General features: G+C 35.8%; 1 protein-coding gene across 1 annotated transcript in view; it reads right to left on the bottom strand.

Moving 5' to 3' along the window:
* Positions 1–2,942: 2,942 nt before the first annotated feature.
* Positions 2,943–13,965, bottom strand: part of LOC145259685 (uncharacterized) — a 30,401-nt gene continuing 19,378 nt past the window's right edge. Inside the window, exon 2 of the mRNA XM_080117353.1 lies at positions 2,943–8,099. Within this exon, the coding sequence (XP_079973479.1) occupies positions 7,009–8,099 (1,091 nt within the window). The 3' untranslated portion in view covers positions 2,943–7,008. The remainder of the gene's footprint in view (positions 8,100–13,965) is intronic.

The raw sequence follows: 13,965 nt of genomic DNA, 5'->3' as shown, positions 1-13,965 counted from the left end.
TGCAAAACCAGAAAAAAAAAAAACCCACCTTTTCCCCCTTTTCTTTCTTTTCATTACCACTCTCTTTTTCTCTCTTCCTCCCTCTCACTTCCCGACAGGTTTCCTAACTTAAAATGTACCAAACATTAATACTGTAACACTTTTCCCTCTCCCATTGCAAAACTCATTCATGTTCTGCAGGGCAGGGAACAAAAACGATAAAATCCACTATAAAACAACCAAACCAAACACTACAAACAAAGAGCTTGAACAATAAAAACCTTATGATGTTTGTGAATTTTTTAGATGAGGATTGGTTATTCGTATTATTTGGATTCATCAGACTACTATTCTCATCTTGAGTGTGATTTTCACGTTTCGGTTGATATAACCTTGACCCGTGGCGCAGTGGTTAGAGTACTTGGAAAAATCAATTGTAAAAAGTGATATTCTCTTGAAAGTTGAAGGTTCAGTCCTCAGTGTGGGCAACCGAAAAATACAATTGCAAATTACTTAGGACCTCTATCCAGTCATGGCTGGTGGAATAAGAGCACACTACCTCCGTGAAATAAATAAAGGGTTCCGCTCGAAATTCCGTCAAAATTCCCGTAGTTCGACAAGATATACCTGAAGAAGGTTGGAGGTTATATCGACCGAAACATTGTGCAAATCACATTCAAGATGAGAACAGTAGTCGGATGAATCCGAATAATATGAATAAAAACCTTTTACAAAATAACTGGATGCAACATGAATACTATTTCTAAAATAACTGGATTCAACATTAAATAACATGAAAAGGGTTGATATGCCGTAAAACAACCAAACCAAACTTATATAAAACAAACAAAGAAAACAATCCTAAAATTGTTTTTCACACCTCTCCATAAGATTAAGTCAGACCCTAGCCACCAACTAAGATTAGTCATCTCCATAACCATCCACTTGGATTTTCATCCGTCTGAAATTCCTCATCGGATCCACGTGACATTTCTTTTGGGTTGTAAGTAACGTCTGCTTACAATCAATATCAGATCTCGTGGCCACCATGTCATTCTCCTGGGTACGAGGCATCTCACTTCACAAATTGTCCAATCACATCATTTCACACACCTCTTCCTTGCAACCTCTATCTCACAGAAGAGATGTTGCAAGTTTGTCTCTGATGTATCGTTATTTTCATGGAAGGTGTTCAACTGAGCTTCAATCTATGGTCCCCCCTAGCCAAACTTTCACAATAAACACTCGTCTAGCTGTACACACTATCAATAATTTCCCCCACTCTTTATCTGTGCCTAAACCTAAACGTAGATTCCATGAACAAACTTCTTTCTTAGAACTGCACGCCTGTGGAATTGTCTTCCGTTTTCCTGCTTTCCAGCTGACTACAATATGGTTGTGTTCAAGTCTAACGTAAATAAGTTCTTGATGAGCCGTTATATATAAGTTATCAAATTTACCAAATTTTCATTACTAATGATTACTATATTGTCCAATGTCTACTGTACACTCTTTAACCCTTATCCTTGAGTGGCCTCTTGGCCTTGATAAGTGGTGATGCCTATGTAAAAAAAAAAAAAAAAAAAACCAGCCTGACCACTTGCCCTACAGGTTATCTGCAGCGATCCTTAGCTATTCATTGCACAACTACACACATGCATCTCCAAATGCAGTGATGCACAACTGATTGCAAATTAATCTAATTCTCATAACAAAACCATAACGTCATGTCATATACTCATATTGTTTGACTGTTTTTTTCTACAAAGTTTGACCCATTCATATTTCGTTCAGCCCTGAGAACGATTCTGTGTCACAGATCTGGGTTATGCTGACATGCACTAAGAGTGATCCTTGTCAAGATTCACACTAGCTAACTTAATCGCTACTTACTGATGTAGGGTCCCTACTATGTAACACTAGGTTTTCTTCATGCTAGAAACCAATCTTGTGTTTAACTCTGTTCTTGTTATGAGGGAGGTTGTTAGTTAATGAAATGTCTTCCAATTTAAAAACAATTTTTTTTTTCATTTTCAAAGAAGTTAAAATCTCAAAAATAAAAATAAAATTAAAAAATAAATAAAAATAGTAGCAGGGCTACCCAACATTGCCTGGGGCAAAAAGTGTAACACACTTCTTTCTTCCTCACCATATTCCTGCTTCTTTCTTTTTTTTTTTTTGCCCAGCTAATTCCTCTTCCTGGATATACGTACAAACAACCTGAGTAAGGGAAATAACTGTAAAAATATAAAAGAACAGAGTTACTTCCGTTTAGTCAGTGGCTGGAAAACAGACTATATAATAACATGAAACAATATGTGTATATCTAAGTAACCATTTAACCAACAAATAATTTTTTTTTTATTTTAGATATTATACATCCATGGTTATGCCAATTAAAAAAAATAAATAAATAAAAAACTTTCTGGGAGTTTGATGTGTATTTTTCAAGTTTTAATCAGACATATAAACAGATATTTGTCCTTCATATGATAGACTAGCAGAGCTATCCAGCATTGCCCAAGGACCATAAATAAAAAATAAAAGATGCTAAATAGATCGTGAGCAATCAATCAAAAGAGTTTTGCATACCATATTTAACAATTGATAAAGCACGGATCCACCAATCGGCAAGTAAAAGCTGACTAAAGATACAAACATCAGTAGGTAAGGATATTGAGCAGTTTTTCATTATTATCTATCAACTCCATTGTTACCTACACACCATGTTAAAAAATAAAAGAATGGATAAAGACACAAAAATGTAATTACCCCCCCCCCCTCAAAAAAAAAAAAAACAGTATGCGACAACCTTCCCATCAGATATTTCGGCAGAAGGGATACAAAGAGAAGAAGCTATTCTCCGGATATTGAGCACTTTTTGTTTCAGTTGGCAAATAATTGAAATTTAGAATGGATGAAACTTGCTGAAACACAAAAAAGAAAAATTCAAACCTCAGAAATAAAAATAAAAATTTATATTTTATTCAGAAAGAAAAATCTCACATGGAGAAAACAAAAACTGTAGTTAACAAAGAAATTTTAATAAAAAAATTAACATAATGGAGCTGGAGGTGAGTTACAATGACAGTTGAACATAAACCCTTATCCTTGGGTGGCAGTTGGCCTTGATAAACGGTAATCCTTTCAATAATAAAAATTATAAGATTTTAAATAAAAAAGAACAAAAAAAAAAAAACCAATGCTGAACATCTGGAGAGACTGTTATGTCACTCAGATTCCATGGAATACCATCGGTTTTTAAGCGAATCATAATAATAATGCAGTTGCATCAAAGAAACTTGGTGTCACTTTAGTTCTATTTGACAAAAAGTTGTGATTCTTTTTAATTAAAAGAAAGAAAAGAAAAAAGAAAACACCGGAAGTCTGGGGAGGCTTTATGTCACCCAGATTCCATGGAATGCCATCAGTTTTTAAGTGAATCATAATAAAAATTGAAAATCCATGGATTAAGGATTTTTCTTTATAATAATTCCATGTTTGAATTTGAATCAATAAATAATTGTAATTCATTCAATTTTATTTTCATCATCTTTTTTTTTTTTTTTTTTAATACTTTTTCAACTGTTCTATCTAGTTTATTGAACTCCTGATTATCTTGATAGGTTCCAATTTTTGTTTAACCCAATTAAAAAAACAGATAGAGACAATGTCCGTTTGCGAATGAGAGATATTACAATCTGGGAAGCATGCGAAAACGTTCTCGCAGAATCTAATCGACGCAAAAAGCCTTCCACAGACATACACTAACGCTCATGCCCATTTTGCCTAAATGAGTTAAATCACAGATTAGATAATCAAAATGAAATTGTCTTATTAAATACTAGCGGGGGGGGGGGGGGGGTACACGGCATTGCTCGAGTGTTTGTGTCGGGGGAAGGGGTAAAATAATAAAAAAAATGTTTTGGTAGGTAAGTATGAAGGATCGAACCCGAACCCGAACCCTTCAGGTGAAGTTGGAAATTAAAGTGTGAACCCCCCCCCCCAAAAAAAAAACCACTGGGACACCACGAAATAGTAACGAAAACATGTTCGAATTTATTTAAGTATTAAGTATTAAGGAATTAGCAGGTGCCTATACTTAATGACCTAATGAGGTCAACTTTGACTTCGGGGCAGTATTTTATTAACTGGGGGGGTGCAGCTTTTTTTTTTATTTTTTGTTTCCCCAAGATGTTGGGGGGGGGGGGACCAGCTCCCCATAAAAAGGGGATTGTCCAAATTGAATAGCAATTGTCTGATATAAGGAGAAACTCCACATTGATCAAAACTCCACATTGATCAAAGCTACAATATTTGCCCCACTTTACGGTGTTATTTATAGTGTTATTTGATTATATACATGTGTATTATATACTGTACTGTATTTTGTTAATAATTTTTAATATGTACTGTATAAATTTACGGTAATTTCACCTTATGATCACAACCCAGAACAGATTACTGTTGTATCCCGGGGTTTTACTATATATATATAATATATGTATATATATATATATTGAGTTTTTAGATTTGTATGGTAAAGTTTCTTTCCTCTTATCTGTCTAGCACCAAAGGTACTTTGAGCTGCTTATTTTTAATGCATCTTTACTTCTATATACTAATTAACATATCACAGAATAGTATTATACTTTTCATTATTATTACTGAATTTTTTGTTTTACATATTCTTTGGACGGCCATCTTGTTTTTTGTGAATGAAACAGATCAGTAAGAAGTACCAAAGTGCTTCATTTTGAAAAAAAATATTGATTGCTAAGATGAATAAAAACTCTGACTTTTGAATATATCAAATGTGTTGTTCATTTAAATATGCTCTGCTGGTACATCTTAACAAACATAGAACATTTTATTTGAAAAGGGATTGGTATAGGCAAAGAGGAGAAAATATTAACAAAGGCATACATTTTCACAAAACACACACACACATATATATATATATATATATAAACACACACACGTACACGAGGGCTGTTCCAAACATAATACCCCCTATTTTTTTTTTCACTGGAATGAATGAGAGAGAATTGCAAATTGCATTGTTATGATAACTTATGCATTCATGACCTGAAAGTTTCATCTCTCTCTTGCAGATATTGACGGTGTGGGACTCTAAGAAAGCAATTCCTGATAAAAGTGCATTAAGAATGTAGAAAAATAAATTTTGAAACACAAAAAGTTGCTCATTTTAATGGTACCACTTCCGTCTTCATAGATCTTGAACTTTTTGAGTTAAAAAACAAAAAGAATAAGAGGCTTTAAAACGACCATCATGTATGTCCATGTGTGTGTGTTTGTGAGTGTATTAGTGATAGAATTATTGCAATATTTTTCCCAATTCCAATACAATTACTGATTCCGTACTAAATTCCAAATGTAATCCGGACGTGAGGACACTTTAGAAGAACGATATGCAATAAAATTCTGTTTTGAACTTGGAAAAATGCGCCAGAAACGTATGCTTTTAGACCATCTTGTATGAATTGAGCATTAGTTTTTGAGTGGTATAAGAGATTCAAGGAAGGCAGTCTGTAAGGATGACAAGAGGCGTGAGAGAAGTAAAGTCAGAATACCAAAGCTGATTGGCCAAATAAAGAATTTCATAGATAAGGACCGTCGTGTGTCTTTAGAGACAATAAGTGCACAGTTTGATGTCAGTGTGGAACTGTACACACATTTGCGAGGAACTGCAGATGCGAAAGATTTGTGTGAATTCACCAGTCCACAACTCCATCCTTGTCACAGGACGAAGATAGGCATCAAAATTGTTCCTCATCCTCCCTATAGCCTAAACCTTGCTCCCTGTGACTTTTATTTTTTCCCCAAGTTCATGGAAAACTTTAGAGGCTATCATGATAAGACAATTGAGGAGATGAAAGAGGCTGTGATGAGGGTCATTGACACGATCACACAAAAGGACTTCCATGGGACCTTCCAGAAGTTGTTGAAATAGTACAAGTGCATTGCAGTCGGAGATTACTTTGAAGTGGACTAAAGTTTTATGTGTGTACTATCAATAAATGTGCCCACACAAAAAATGTCTGGAAACTTGTCGCAGGCACTTCATATATCCAAAAATTACAAAAGTTCTTTGAGTAGAGAAGTATTTATAGTTAAAAATAATCTTTACGAAAAATACGGCAAAATTGCATTTTTCCTAGATGTGAACACCTTGAAGATTGTTAATACAGGGGACATACTTATCTCCCTTTTCGCAAGTGTAATGGCTAATATTTTATTTCAGCCAATAGTGATAAACATTGTTTTATTAAAAACACAATAACAGTTGTTCTATTCAATGAATTTTCATAACATTTGGATATATTACTATTTTCGACATGACAATTGAGTAAGTATTGCTGTTTTGGCTTAAAACCATATATTTTTAAAATCGATCTGTCGACTCTATCTAACAAACACCAAACTTTTTTTTGTTTTCATTTTTTTTTTTTTTAATTTCAAAGAGAGACAATAGAAATTTTTAAAATCTATAACTTTTAATGATTTTTTGTTTTGCTTTATTAAGAAATTAAAAAAAAATTTCTCTCTGTTTTTAATGAAAATGAACGACAAAAAAAAAAAACAGAAAGAAGAAAATCTATGATTGCCCCTACTCCCCATGATGACCATCATGCATTATGGCTATTACTAGGACTTTGTTTTTTTTTTTTTCCTTCATAGGACCGATTCCTTGTCTGCAATCAAATCAACACACTTCAAGCATATGTTTATGGACGTACTGTTGTTTTGGCATAAAACCATATATTTAAAAATCAATCTGTTGACTATCTTAACCAGCACCAGAAATTTTCTTTTAATTTTTTTTAAGAATTTCAAAGGGAGACAATTCAACTTTTTAAAGTATAACGTAATGATTTTTTTTTTCTTGGTTTATTAAAAATTTTTTTAAAAATTCTTTTTTTTCTAATTTTTTACAAAAATGACCCCCCACCCCATAAAGAAAGAACAGAAATTTTTTTATGATCCCCCCCCCCACCATGGCTATTACTAGGAACTTGCTTTTTTTTCCTTCATAGGACCGTTTCCTTCTCTGCAATCGGATCGGCACACTTCAAGCATGTGTTTATGGAGGTACCGTTTTTGGGCAAAAGCACGGCCGCATTTGTCGCAGAGGAAATTTTTCGTCTTCACGGTGTGGATCAGCATATGCGATCGCAGGTTTGACTTGTCGGCAAAGGCTCGGTTGCACGAAAAATACGTACACTTAAACGGCTTCTCACCAGTATGGGTCCTCATGTGACCTTTAAGCAACCACGAGCGCGTAAACATCCGACCGCAGACAGGGCACTTCTTCTTCAGATCCGGGTAGCTACCATTATATGCTCTCGAGTCCGTCAGATGACACGGATGCTGATAACAGTGCAGACATTTCAGATCAGCAGAACAGGAGGTTGTAGCTCGAGGTTCAGAATTCCGTACCAGCCGTTTAGAGTCTGCCGGCGCCAGAGTATCACTTTCTTTCTTCTTTCGTTTTCTCGCACGTCCACATCTACTCTTGCTGGAGGCGTTAACGATAGTTTCAAAATGCTGCATGTTCAGTTTCGACTCCCATATCAACCTTTCAAATGAGTCGTCTTCATATTGTAGAAGGTCTCCTTGGAAAGCATACTCGGATGTCGATAAAAGACATTGGGTGATATTACTTATGTAACCGCCAGCGGACATATCGCTGCTAAATGAAAACTCTGGATCTATTTTCGGCTTCCTCGAAGATTTGTTTTTATTTTGATTGATTCGGCAAGACCTAATTACCCTTTTGTTAGAACTTAGTGCTTCTGAATTCGGTTCAAGAGCAAATGCGTCATTCAGAAAGGAATGATCCGAAGGTTGGATGTTAGAGAAGTTGTATATATTGTAGTAGGATGTTACAAAAGACCGGTTGTAAATAGAATTGTCTAAAAGCTGTTGCTGATCGGCTACAACGTTATGATTCGGATTAAGTTGGAGGCTTGAATGGATTCCTGCAAGCTTTTTAGATGACCTGGTGTGTTTGCGTTTATATCGTGCTGATTCTTTGCGTCCACGTTTTTTTGTAATTGCACGATCAGACCTTGTGACGGACACACTTGGATCACAACCTGCAGAAAAAGAAGAAAAGAAAACCAGATAAGAAGAATAAACGTAAATTTTTAAGTTTCAGTTATGGGTTGCAGTAATATTGGGTGTCTAGGCTATGTGTACAGAGAAATAATTTCAACAAAAGCGTGCACCTGATGACATATGCAAAAAAAACATGAAATAATAATTAAATATACCAAATAGCCATTTGAATAAAAATTATGAGTCTGACATCTTGTTTAATATCTAAGCTGCGTGTACCAAATCATGTTGACAGAAGTGTATACCTGGCATCATATGTAAAAAAAAAATAATAATAATCAAGTGTACCACAAATGGTCATTTGAATAAAAATTAAGAATATGATATACCGTTTAATACCTAGAAATGATTTTGAAAAAGCGTGCACCTAGCCAAATGAAAGAAACAATGTATAATAATTATCAAATGTACCAAATGGTCATTTGAATAAAAATTATGAATATATTATTTTAATTGGAATTCATTATTGAGACAACAACTACGGATGGCAATGATGTCTGAGAATGCAGTTAGGAGATTCGAAGTTCCTATCTGTCGCGGTTACCACCTGACGAAGGCCAGAGAAATAGTTGGCCAAAACATCATGAAACAATAACTAATAAAGATGAGAATAATAGTCCACAATAAATAAATTAATATAAAAATGATGAACTTCACACATTGTTTAAACTAAATCATTTCGACAAAAGCATGCATCTGGTGACATATGTAAGAAAAGCATGCATCTGGTGACATATGTAAGAAACAAAATAATTATCAAATGTATTAAATGAACCTGACATTTTGTTTAATACCTAGGCTGTGTGGACCGAAAAATCAATTTGACAAAAGCGTGCATTTGCAAGAACAATGAAATAATTATCAAATGTACTAAATGGTCGTTTGAATAAAAATTATGAACTTGACACAGACAACTTTGTGAAGAAACAACAAAATCAATCAATTGTCAAAAAGAAGATAAGTTAAAAGTATGATGTTTGAAAAGGTAATTTTCGGCAAAGGGTTACACAGGTGTAATCAAAGTCAGGTCAATCCTGTGAAACGACAATGGATAAATAAAACTTTGTTGGGGCATGGTTAAAGTAACAATACCATCCCAAAGGATTGCTTTTCAGGTGGTCACAAATGGTTATATAATAACAATCAAAACGGATATCATCGTTAATAGATGATTTCTGGCCTAAGAAGAATCAACTTGTCAAATTCCGTCAAATTCCAGTGTGTACATCTCCCTCCTAACAACCAACCATTCATAATGGTCACCGACAAGATAGATATATTGTTATCCATATATATATAAAAGGCAAAAGTGGTGCATGCGTTTCTGAATGTCCATGAAAGGCTTTTCTTGGGGGGGGGGGGGGCTCTCGACCACATTACTATTTTTTAGAACTTTCGTTATACTTCCTAGATCATAATCTCTACGATTTGTGAACAGACGTCCTCTCTACATTTATTTTGATTGACCTTTATAAAATTCCTTCTCTGTGCTTGGCAGTGTTCTTAGATAGGTTCTGTAGTGGAATGTTTTCGATATTTGATAATCAAAATAATACAATAAAAGAAGGAACATGTGATTTGGACCCAAGTTAACATCTTACACAGCCTAACATCACAAGTGCATTTGAGAAATTTTATTACAACACAAGCCAAAAAGGTCAACATATAAAAGCAACAGTAGGTTCTTTGATATGACAGATGCACATTCGAAATAAATGTTTCTGTTTAAAGCACAATTTCAAAATGATACTTAAGTTTTTCATTTTAAATTTAAATGCAAGCCATTTCCACTGCACAAGCGCTAGGGCCAGGCATATAAAATCAACAGTAGGTTCCTTGATATGACAAGAGTGCGTTCAAAATGAATGTTTCTGTTTAGAGCACAATTGAAGTATGATACTCGACCTTTGCATTTTAAACTTTAAATTAATCCATTATATATAAAAAATAATTTTATAAAATCAATAGTAAGTTCTCTACAGTGCAATGTAGACTACAATGTATTGTGGAGTAAATGCGAGAGACATGTGAACTTCCTCTCGCTGTACTGCGACGGGTCCCCAACTAGAACAGGCAATCAATCAATTTGATTGAAAAATGGTCCATTTCACCGATTTCGATGACAATAAAAATATACGAGTGTGAAACATTTGTTGATCATCATTTAATCCCGGGTAACGTCAGGTCTCCCTGCTAGTATGATATATATATTTGTGAGAGTGAGGCATTGTTTTATGAAGATACAGGATTAGTTAGGGAGGGGGGGGGTTAGCTATCAAATATGTATTGCAGCAGAGGTAGATGTACGTCAAACATCCTCTTCATTCTGGGTTGACGGCAGAAGGGTAAGTATCAGCTTACCAAATATTTGCTGCCTGTCAGAGAATCAGAGTCGAAACGCAAGTTGGGGGAGTTAATAAAGAAAACAATAAAAAAAAAGTGACTTCCACCACCCACCCACCCACTTGCTGCTTGTACAGTGTTTGTCAGCATAAACACGCTCATTTTACGTCATCACTTTTACTGATACACCGGGAAAGGATGGATATAATTAGTGGGTCAGACCAGACTTTGAAGCCATGGTAGGGCAACTCATTTAGGAAAATGAAAGCTCTGAAATAATGTGAGCTATTGGCAGTAGAATCCTCCAAATATCTTTCTTGTTGCATAAAATCGAAAATTTCAACAACAATGGGCAACAAAACAGACGATATCTCACTGCTGGTGCAATTCTCTATCTACTTAAATCATTCGTTGACATCTATGCTGATGACACGACCATCTACGGCAACACATCAAAGGCTGTAAATGACAAAGTTCTCTCTGATTCTCTCTCCTCTGATCTCGAGCACGTGGTTCAGTGGGGGAAGAGGTGGCTGGTTACCTTTAATGCATCCAAAACCAAACTCCTATCCTTACATCATCAACGCTCTGATCCCCAGCTGGCATCAATTGTGATGGATGGCTCTCGTCTGGGTGAGGCCCCGTGTTTTGACAAGCTTCTGGGCTTGACCTTTACGCCTGATCTGAAATGGAACACGTACATCAAGTCTGTTGCCAAGGTCGCTGGAAAGATGGTGGAATCCTTCTACCGCTCCAGAAGATATCTCACTACTGATGTAATTCTCTATCTATATAAAAGCCAAGTACGTCCAAGGATGGAATACTGTTGCCATATCTGGGCAGGAGCTGCTAAAAACAGCCTATCCTGCCTTGACAGAGTACAAAATAGACTTCGTGGCTTAGTGGGGGATGCCCTTTTCTCTACCCTGCAACCTCTCTCCCACAGAAGAGACGTTGCGAGCCTATCCTTGTTTTATCGTTATTTCCATGGCAGGTGCTCGTCTGAACTCCAATCTCTTGTCCCCCCTCGCCAATCTTTCACGAAAAACACCCGTCTAGCCGAATCCACTGTGAAAAATTTCCCCCACTCTATATCTGTGCCTAAATCAAAACGGATTTCATGAACAAAGCTCCTTTCTTAGAACTGCACGCCTGTGGAACTCTGTTCCGTCTGCCTGCTTCCCACCGGACTACAACTTGGATATCTTCAAGTCCAATGTAAACAAATTCCTAATGAACCGCCCCCTTAAGTAAACACTTCATCAAATCTCCACACTAACGTAATGTACTTGCAATAACCCTTATCCCTGAGTGGCTTCCGGGCCTTGATAAATGGTGATCACTGTGTAAAAAAAAAAAAAAAAAAAAAAAAAAAGAATATATAAAAGCCAAGTATGTCCAAGTACTGCTGCCACATCTGGGCAGGAGCTGCTAAAAACAGCCTATCCTGCCTTGATAAAGTACAAAATAGACTTTGTGGCTTAGTGAGGGATGTCCTTTTTCTCTTCTCTGCAACTTCTCTCCCACAGAAGAGACGTTGCAAGCCTGTCTTTGTTTTATTGTTATTTCCATAGCAAGTGCTCGTCTGAGCTCCAATCTCTGGTCCCCTCTCGCCAATCTTTCACGATAAACACCCATCTAGCTGAAACCACTGTCAATAATTTTCCCCAGTCTTTATCTGTGCCTAAATCAAAACGTACATTCCATGAACAAAGCTTTTTTCTTAGAAGTGCATGCCTGTGGAACTTTCTTCCGTTTGCCTGTTTCCTACTTAACTACAACTTGAATGTCTTCAAGTCCAACATAAACAAATTCCTGATGAACCGCCCCCTTAAGTAAGACACTTTATCAAAACTCTAATACTAATGATTACTACGATACTATCCCATTGATTACTGTACAAGCAATAACCCTTATCCCCAAGTGGCCTCAATTAAAAAAAAAACGTTTTGGTAGGTAAGTATGAGGATCGAACCCGAACCCCTGAGGCAAAGTTGAAAATTAAAGTGTTAATAAAAAACGTGCGACGTTAACCATTGGGTCACCGTGAAATACTAACGGAAACACGTTTGAATTTATTTAATCATTTAGAATTGGCAAGTGCACGTTTTAGGTCAACATTGACGGCGGGACTGTGGGAACGCTTTTTTTATTTTTATTTTCCCAAGATGTTAAAAAAGGGGATTGTCCAAATTGAATAGCAATTGTCTGATATAAGGAAAATATTTCCACATAGATCAAATCTGATTGCTTTCGGACATTTCCGGCGATCGTGACCGGAAAAATATCGCCAGAATTAGTGCCATTTTTACTATACGAAAAAGCCTAATCCACATGCGGCGAGCGAAAACTGTTGAATATTTATCTTCCCGAAGTCGAGCAAATTATTTATGTGATATAAAAAGTTTTAAGAAGTTGTGAGCCGACCGACCTCTTCTCGGAAAAAAAGCCTTTCTTGGACATACACAAAAAGTGAACATACATACACATATATATTTATATATATAGATAATGATAAATATTTACCACGAATAAAAGTGTGTTAGTAAAAAGATCCTCCAAGCTGTGATGGTATGTGTACTTTGTAGTAAGTCATCTTGGTGTTAAGTGCTACGACTGTTGTTCTCTGTATATCCTATTATTATGATTGTTGTCTTCTGTATATTCCATTATTACGACTAGCAAGGTTATCCAGTGTTGCCTGGGACAAGAAGTTTTTAACTTATTTTTATTAAAACTTCTCTCCCCTTATCTTTCTCTCCCCAACCATCTATTTCTCTTTTTCAATCCCCATAAATAATACTACATGGCTAACCTACTTAAAACCGATATTTATGACAATATGCAACAGAAATAATAAGTTTATATACAAATAATGATGAATATTTACGAGTAAAAGTGTCAGTAAAAAGATCCTCCTATTATTAAACTGTGGTAGTGTGTGTATTTTGTAGTACGTCATCTTGGTGTTAAGTGCTACGACTGTTGTTCTCTGTATATCCTATTATTATGACTGTTGTCTTCTGTATATTCTATTAAACTGTGGCAGATACATTGACTCGCCAATCAAAAGGGTCTTCTATCTGCTATACAAATCTTTTGATTCATTATTGTAGGCCATGTTGCAAAAAGCACTTGACTAGCTACAACCATTATCAACAATTCCCCCACTCTTTATCTGTACCTAAATCTAAACACAGATTCTATGAACAAAGCTTCTTTTCTAGAACTGCCCGCCTGTGGAAAACTGTTCTGCTAGCCTGCTTCCTGACTGATTACAATATTGTAGTCTTCAAGTCCAATGTAAACAAGTTCTTGTTGATTAGTCCCCTTGAATAATCAAAATTCTACCCAATTTACACCATTAACAATTACTACACTACCACCTTACATTCATTAACCCTTATTCTCGAGTGGCTTTTATGGTATCGACTCCCGTGGGTGGTGTGTATACTTCCTAGCACATCATCTTGGTGTTAAGTGCTACGACTGTTGTTCTCT

The sequence above is a fragment of the Euprymna scolopes genome, chromosome 35 (genome assembly GCF_053919585.1).
Source record: "Euprymna scolopes isolate OS-2025 chromosome 35, ASM5391958v1, whole genome shotgun sequence".
NCBI classification, from domain to species: Eukaryota; Metazoa; Mollusca; class Cephalopoda; order Sepiida; family Sepiolidae; genus Euprymna; species Euprymna scolopes.
Note: the sequence above shows the minus strand (reverse complement) of the source record. Positions and strands in the feature narration are given on the sequence as shown.